Source organism: Panulirus ornatus, chromosome 33 (genome assembly GCF_036320965.1).
Source record: "Panulirus ornatus isolate Po-2019 chromosome 33, ASM3632096v1, whole genome shotgun sequence".
NCBI lineage: Eukaryota > Metazoa > Arthropoda > Malacostraca > Decapoda > Palinuridae > Panulirus > Panulirus ornatus.
In genome coordinates this window covers 23,591,732-23,600,494 of record NC_092256.1, presented here as the reverse complement: position 1 = coordinate 23,600,494, position 8,763 = coordinate 23,591,732, and the positions used below count along the sequence as shown (strand labels likewise).

General features: G+C 40.1%; 1 protein-coding gene across 1 annotated transcript; it reads right to left on the bottom strand.

Moving 5' to 3' along the window:
- Window positions 1–204: 204 nt before the first annotated feature.
- LOC139759618 (uncharacterized) lies at window positions 205–8,081 on the bottom strand. The gene is made up of 3 exons (XM_071681967.1): window positions 7,917–8,081; window positions 4,665–5,094; window positions 205–3,661 (listed from the first exon to the last, which is right to left on the bottom strand). The coding sequence occupies exons 2-3, from the start codon at window positions 5,089–5,091 to the stop codon at window positions 3,486–3,488; spliced, it is 603 nt and encodes a 200-aa protein (XP_071538068.1). The 5' UTR covers window positions 5,092–5,094; window positions 7,917–8,081; the 3' UTR covers window positions 205–3,485.
- Between the last annotated feature and the right edge of the window lie 682 nt (window positions 8,082–8,763).

Below are 8,763 nucleotides of genomic sequence, written 5' to 3'. Positions count from 1 at the left end.
TATATATATATATATATATATATATATATATATATATATATATATATATATATATATATATATTATGGAAAACGACTAGATTATTGGAATAACGTTTCTAACCTTGTAAGAGTAGGTAGTGGAGTGCCCCAGAGATTGCATTCTCAGGTAGATTTGGAGGACGTACGACCAAATATGGTCATCATAGATAAATGAAAAAGTTCGTTGTGATGTTGGTATATTTGGCAAAACGGATACAAAAACATTATACATTTAGACACAGTAGACTATATAGGAACTAAGATGCCCAGTTAGTCAAATGACAAGAATATAGAAATTATGACTAGCTCATTATGACTTAAATACAAGGATCTATATCACAAATGGCTAAATCACATAGTATAAGTTATATATATATATATATATATATATATATATATATATATATATATATATATATATATATATATATATATATACATTAATTCTGTGCTGCATCTTCATACAGATACAGTGGTTCCAGGGAACAGGGAAACTTCTGTGCAAACATCTACCATACAATATTATTTGTTGCCAATTGAATAGAGGAAAGCATGGAATACGGAGGCCATATCAAGATTTTCCAGTGAAAGTCAGAACATTGTGTGGAGCTCTGACATTCGTTTGCTGAAACGTTCATTAATAGATCAGAATGTATTCCCTGTTCACTGTTTACAAGAAAAGTGTATCGGCATCGGGCTCTGTTATCAGCATACAATTGTATTGACATATCGAAGCCTAAGTTGCGTTGGGTTCCTCTTATTGAAATCGAATTTATGCGTCACGTTTCTTTTCCCCCTAACACGCAGACAGCAAGACCATACGATTTCACTGATCTCACCATATGATGTCAGGATGCGTCTTGTTAGACTTAACGACACTAGTCTTAAAGGAAAACTACACACTTGAGGCACACCTCAAACCTGGTTCATTTGTTTCTGTTATGCAGATAATATTATTCTTGATCTAAAGCGTAAAAGGAGAGTCCTGGGGAATTGCATGGTGAGAGAAGTGTGGAAGGAGTGGATGAGACTGCACTTCAGATTCTCTAAGAGAAGCTGATTACTGGTGATTGTTAACGAGGAGAGAGTTTTACACTCGTGTTGTCCCGTCTCTTAATCTTGTATATATGTACCATGTCCTCTTATGTATTTACACACACACACACACACACACACACACACACACACATGTCTTATGCTAGTGTTTGTTAGGTTATTCAGCTTTTGTATGGCCCAAAGTGAGGTGCCTGAGAACTAGGTTGCACGTATAGTACGTTATAGATAGGCTATAGGGCCCAAAGTAAATGTTCGAATTATAAACGTATGCGTTTGGTAAGTATACCTAGCAAGTGAATGGGAGAGTGATGATTGAGAGGGTAGTGTCAAGTACACATCTGACTGGGCATAGATGATGTGTGTGCTGGGTGTTTTTCTTGAAGAATTAGTATGAGAAATACTCGAAGAATGAGTGAATTGTATTTCCATTCATGGATCTGGTGACAGCGTATGATATGGGTGACAGAGAGGCCTTTAAAGGATGCTGCGATAATGTAGAGTATATTGAAAGTTACTAAATGCAATGAGTTTTTCCCGGGAAAGGAAGTGAGCTCTTGTGGCAGACTTTAAGTGAGTACACCTAGAAGCGAGGAACAGTTTAGGAGAGAGTGTGAAAGAAGAAAGCTGAAAGTAAAGGTGAACTGCATTAAAGTAATCAGGAGCTGTGAGGTTCTGAAAGAGAACGGTTTGAGGGTGAATTTTAATGAAGGTAACATGGAAGTAAAGTACCTTTAAGTAGAAGTGATGGCGGATCTTATGATAGGTGCTAAAGTGAGTCATATGGTGAAAGAAGTGGCTAAAGTTGTCCGTACATTGAGGAGTGTGTGAAAGAGGCGAATTTGCTTTGGGGCAAACTTGGGTATGTTTAAAGGTATAGTAGTCCCATAAGTGTTGTACAGGTGTTAGTACTGGGCCGTGAACGGAAAATGAAAGAAAAAGGTGGACATGATAAAATGAAAAGCGACACAGCTGTGTCGTAAGGTGATTTATCGCGTAAGAAATTACTGTAGAGTATTAAGAACAGTCTGACTGACAGCTGACCAGGGTGTGCTGAAATGATTTGGACGTAGGGAGAGATGAAAGAAGGAAGACTGACGAAGAGGACCTATATGTCATTAGTGGAGGGGACAAAGGGTAGGGGAAGACCAATACTAAAATGAGGGATGTTGTGAAGGAGCTGTTTGGGTATTTGGGCCTGAACACAACGTGGGTGAGAGGTTTGCAAGGGATAAAATGAACTTGACCAAGGTGATATGTGGGGAACGACGTACTGTCAGTGAGCCAAACCCAGGTGCATGAAGTAGTCGACACAAGCCATGGGATAGTGTGTAGGGCTTGGCCATGTATGGTGGGCTATGATTACATTATACATGACGGCTGGAGATTGGTTGTAGGCAAAGGAGGCCGTTGATAGTTTGTTTCTGACCTTAACTCGTTAGGACGGGAAAACGAATTATATTTGTAAACTAAAACCCGAACAACATTACCCATAGTAGTGTCTCTAAAAATCATAATCTGTTGAACTTCCATTTTGGTCAGAATTCTCTTCATACGTGAGAGATACGCACGTTACGTTATTCTTTTCACGTTATTCTTTTCTCCACACGATCCATGAACGCTATGATACGCGCCCGTGACTATTACACACCGAGACTGAGTGAGCTACTGAAGGTGGCAGCTCCTGACATTCACTAGAATGCTATAAGGACGTAATGTGGGGGGAAAAATAACAGTTCTCTTGGCAGGAGGAATATATACTACAACACCAGTTCTTCTGGTATGAATGTTTTTAGCAAATAAGTGAACTCGACTGCAAGAGGACTGGTGATGGTCCACCCAGCCTGTGATATACGTGGTCCTGGGCGGTGATCGCTGGCGTTGCCTCGTATCATTTACTATTAGTCCCAACACACTTTACCAGTGTGACCTCGGCAGTGTGTCTCGCAGGTAACGACCTCTCTAAGGAATATTTTGATGAATGACTTAATGACGGGTAAATACTTCGAAATCTTTAGGTGCCTGGAGTGCATGAGGAGGTGTGGTTAGTTGATATACTTCTGCTTGACACTGGGAAATGCAGTCAGCATCTGACACTGTCAGCATGGTACAACAGACTGGCTGTGTATATGCTCTGTCCTTTTATAAAGCTAGTCCATATCTACCATTTGGTCATTAAGTTACACGCAGCGTCGTCGACACGACAGATATGTAAATTGTTGTATAAAGCGATTTTTTCTTCCAGACTGATGTTGATATAGATGCCAGTTATGTCTGTATTAGTAGTAGGATGTTAGGAAACCGGTTACAGCAATCTGTGAGATATGAGTGCTAGGTTACGCCAAGTGGGTTGGTCTATAGTTGACTGGTGGACGAGGAGTAGGACACACAGGATTGCCGGGGGATGGTCGTTTACCGCCACTCGGGAGCCTTGCAGACGTGGAACCCGAGGCATGCGTCCAGGCAACACTTCTGGCCTTGGTAGCAACCTTGGTCTTCTATACAGGGTCGTGGCGCGTTGTGGCGACTACCTGCAGGGCACGACTGTCGGATCCGGGGACAGTAGTATCCACCGTACAATGGAGCCTCTGGAGGAAACGAAAGCAATTATTGGAATACTTCGTGTGCGTGAACCATGGACAATCGGACATGAGGTGTAACATTAAAGACCATGATGTAAAGACACCACAGTCCTACCTTCCACCAACATGCAATGTAAAGAATACTGATGTATGGAGAATGGTACGTGTCTATGGTCCCACTACTGAGGCGAAGAATGGAAAATGATTTTCAAGAAAAGAATTTGAATTTTCCTTATCGTTATATATATATATATATATATATATATATATATATATATATATATATATATATATATATATATGTTATATATATATATATATATATATATATATATATATATATATATATATATATATATTCTTTTCTTTCTTTCAAACTATTCGTCATTTCCCGCGTTAGCAAGGTAGCGTTAAGAACAGAGGACTGGGCCCCTGAGAGAGAGAGAGAGAGAGAGAGAGAGAGAGAGAGAGAGAGAGAGAGAGAGAGAGAGAGAGAGAGAGAGAGAAGCTTATTTCTCCATTATGATTCGAATGTTATGTCCAATAAAGATGTTGGAGAATCAGAAGCATGAATTAAATACTAGCGAGAACTTCAAATGTATTACGAGAAATAATTTACTGTGAGGATTTAACAACAGACGTGATGGAAGAACTTACAGTAACGGAGGTTACGCAACGGTATGAGCCAGATAACAACAGAAGTATAATAAGCAAGATAATGAAGATGGGATGCACGTGTGACACATATACCTACCAACAATGCACGTCGGTCGAGCCTGAAGCCCCATAACTATTTTTTCTACATTTTCGTTACCTGGTACTGATGACTACACTTCCGAGAATCCTCCAAAACATTTTCTCATAACCTATGTATCCCGTCAACAGTCCAAAAAAAGAAATAATAGTCATCACATGTCCAGTTACCTGCAACAACCCAGAGCAGATGTTTTTACGAGATACACCCTAATATTGCATTTGCATCAACAATCCAAGTGGAGACCTTACTTACTGTTGCAGCAGTAGAAGGTGCCGGGCACGAAGCCCGGGCAGTAGTGTTTGCAGCCAGTGTTGTAATGTTTGGGATGAGTAGGATAGCCATGGCCAGGTCTGTGGAGGGATGGGTAATGGGGCTGCTGGAAGCTCGGGTAATTAGGTTGCAGGTGCGGGTATTCTTCGCTAACATGGAGCGTAGCAGCTGTACCTTGGTAGACCCCAAAACCATTGCCTTCCAAGCTGCTATAACCGGAATTCAGAATGCGGTTCGATCCAACCACCTTGTCGTCGCTGGAGGTGGGTAATTCCTCTGTCGAGTCGTTCGAAGCTTCTAGAGAGACATCCGGCGCCTCGGTGGTGGTCGTCAGGTCTTGAGTGGCGGCGGACGAAACCAAACAAGCCACAAAAAAAGTAGCCATCAGCGGAAGAGCCGAGTTAGCCATTGTCTGGAACAATGGTGAAAAATATAAAGTAAATGATCTCGAAGCTTTTTCCTAGAATATAAAGATTGTTCAAATTTGAAAATCACATAATTTTTCTATTTCTCATCATAATGAGCTTACCATGCATTAATGTACGAAGTGAGTTTGAGAAATCCCATTATGATATAATGATCTGATTAAACATTCCTATGTTCGTATGACCTTTCTGATAACAGTGGACATTATCAGGATTGATTACTTTCAAGACTGAGTCGCTCTTGCGCACCAAGATCAATATAGTATATCACTAATATTCATCACTAAAAAACTGTTGAATATAAAAGATGGTAAAGGTTAAGATTATGTAATATTATAATCATATATATATATATATATATATATATATATATATATATATATATATATATATATATATATATATATATATATATACCTTGTCAAGGTACAATGATAAAGACTCAACAATGGACAGATCATGGAAGGAAGGTAGGAATGTGAGGTCAAAATGGCAGTTAGGCGATTCTGAAGAATTACAAAGTGCGACTAGTTTCAATGACCGCAAAACTTGCCCTATATTTGATCCCATTCCAGAGTTTAACCTCGTGTAATAGTAATCTCATCACACCACTGTATGTGCTGACGACCTTGTCGTACTTCCTGACGTTAACCTTCAGCCTAACCTACATAACGGAGTGCCCTTCAGAGGAGTCATGCAGTGATTACACCGTGCCACAGTCTATTGGCTGGACGGTAAACGAAGATGTAATTTGAATGCAACAGGTATTCGTGGGACATCGTGAATTTGAACGATATGGAATACGTGCTGTCACTGGACAACCAGGGCATATGAAGCAGCCTGGGGAAACCAGGGAAAGGTCTGTGGCTCCTGGTTGTGGATAGGGAGCTGTGGTTTCAGTGCATTATACATGACAGCTGGAGACTGTGAATGTGGATGAATGATGCCTTTTCTTCGCCTGATCCTGGCGCTACCTTACTATATATACATACATATATATATATATATATATATATATATATTTTCAAACTATTCGCCATTTCCCGCGTTAGCGAGGTAGCGTTAAGAACAGAGGACTGGGCCTTTTTTGGAATATCCTCACCTGGCCCCCTCTGTTCCTTCTTTTGGAAAATTAAAAAAAAAAAAAAAAAAACGAGAGGGGAGGATTTCCAGCCCCCCGCTCCCTCCCCTTTTAGTCGCCTTCTACGACACGCAGGGAATACGTGGGAAGTATTCTTAATCCCCTATCCCCAGGGATAACATATATATATATATATATATATATATATATATATATATATATATATATATATATATATATATATACAACTATATATTATCCCTGGAGATGGGAGAATACTTCCCAAGTATTCAATGCCTGTCGTAAAATGCAACTAAAAGAGGAGGGAGCGGGAGGCTGGAAATCCTCCCCTCCAGTTTTTCACTTTTCCAAATGTTGGAACATAGAAGGGGTCCAAGTGAGGATTTTCCCCCTTAGGCATCGTCCTCTGCTCTAGACGCTACCTCGCTGACACGGGAAATGGCGAATGTATGAATATATATATATATATATATATATATATATATATATATATATATATATATATATATTCATTATACTTTGTCGCTGTCTCCTGCGTTAGCAAGATAGCGCAAGGAAACAGACGATAGAATGGCCCAACCCACCCACAGACACATGTATATACATACACGTCCACACACGCACATATACATACCTATTCATCTCAACGTATACATATATATATACACACAGATATATATATATATATATATATATACATAGTGCTTAGAAACGCGCACCTTCATAGAACATACAAACCTCCAACAGCCAAGATCGAACCCGGGACCCCTGTGCAAGAGGCGGGAATGTTAACCGCTAGGCTATGGGCCTGGCTAATAGGAAATAACTATTCGAATACTATGTACTTGAATATCCTTCGTCTCACGTTGTTGAGCAACGGGGTCTACACCGGTCATTTCCCAACAGGCGCACATAGCCAGCAGATAACATTTTACCGAACCTAACCGTACAACGCGGGGGTATATGAATACGAACATAGTGCATAGAAACGCGTACCTTCATAGAATATACAAACCTCCAACAGCCAGGATCGAACCCGGGACCCCTGTGCAAGAGGCGGGAATGCTAACCGCTAGGCTATGGACCTGGCTTATAGGAAATAACTATTCTAATACTATGTACTCGAATACCCTTCGTCTCACGTTGGTGAGCCTGTTGGGAAATGACCGGTGTAGACTCCGTTGCTCACCAACGTGAGACGAAGGGTATTCGCGTACATAGTATTCAAATAGTTATTTCCTATTAGCCAGGCCCATAGCCTAGCGGTTACATTCCCGCCTCTTGCACAGGGTTCCCGGGTTCGATCCTGGCTGTTGAAGGTTTGTATGTTCTATGATATATATATATATATATATATATATATATATATATATATATATATTCCTATGAGTCCAGGGGGAAAATGAAACACGATAAGTTCCCTAGTGCACTTTCGTGTAATAATCGCATCATTAGGGGAGACGCAAAAGAGAAATATAAGTCAGTTGATATACGACGAAGAGACGTAGCTAGGACGTCATCTGGTAAACGTGATTGTCCAAGACATGGTAGTTTTGTGCAGTGAAGGATGGCGACTTCATTCCGTCTAGCTGCTTAATATACACCGATTATCTTGTATGAATATGGAACTATTATGGAGCTGAAACTCTGGTAGCTAAGAAATTATTCTTAACGATTTGATGCTCAGCTAAAGAATTGTAAACTTACCTTGGACGGTTGTCAGTTTAGCGTATGGCGACGGAGTAAGAGGTTTACAGGTGAACAACAGCACGATCCCTGGAGTAAATACTGTAGTATCTGGTAACAGCTCTATTGGTGATTTAATTGTGGATTGTGTGTACAGAGGAGAGTCCACAACTGACTGCAGGACTCGCAGTTTAGTATTATATACCATCACCAGAGACAAAGGCTGAGGTCATTGGGATGTAAACAATAGGACGCTCGCTCTAACACTCACGTTACCCATAAGGGAATTTACCTGGTTAACCCCAGTGTTGTCCTGTCTATTCCTGTTGATTACTTATTCCACCTTTAACACAGCAGTGTCCAGGTAGTTGATATTGCTGTTATAATACTGAGTCGATATAGAGGTCCGCTTGCTTCACTCCATGGATCGAGTTGATTTAGTTCACCCCACGCACTGCAACCCTTATCTGGTTTACTTAACTAGGGTTTGACATCATCTGGTTAATTTAAACAATTGTTAACCCCACGAAGCTCATTAGACTACAATGTGGCACTCATCAAGTTCATCATATTTCACTTGTCCTTTTTTCTCCGTTAGGTGCAAATATGTTTTTCAGCTTGAACATGTTTATATAACCATATTGCAGCCTCATGATCGTGGTACAGCCTAGTCAACAAGTCATTTCAAAATGTTAGAGAAAGATATGGAAAAATCATTTTTCAATGAATGAGTTTCATGGTTGAGATTTGTTAAGTAAGAATATTCTAATGTTTTTACGTTGTGTACTTATAACCCAAGTGCCTGTAGTGTGTCTGTTGCAGTCAACTTATGTGTGAGAAGTGTTTGTTGGTCAAATGTATACAGCAC

Excerpts from the sequence above, each read along its gene's own strand:
- LOC139759618 (XM_071681967.1), bottom strand. The coding sequence starts at position 5,091 with ATGGCTAACTCGGCTCTTCCGCTGATGGCTACTTTTTTTGTGGCTTGT. Across the intron at positions 3,662-4,664 it reads CACCTTCTACTGCTGCAACA|AGGCTCCATTGTACGGTGGA; the intron begins GTAAGTAAGGTC and ends CGTTTCCTCCAG.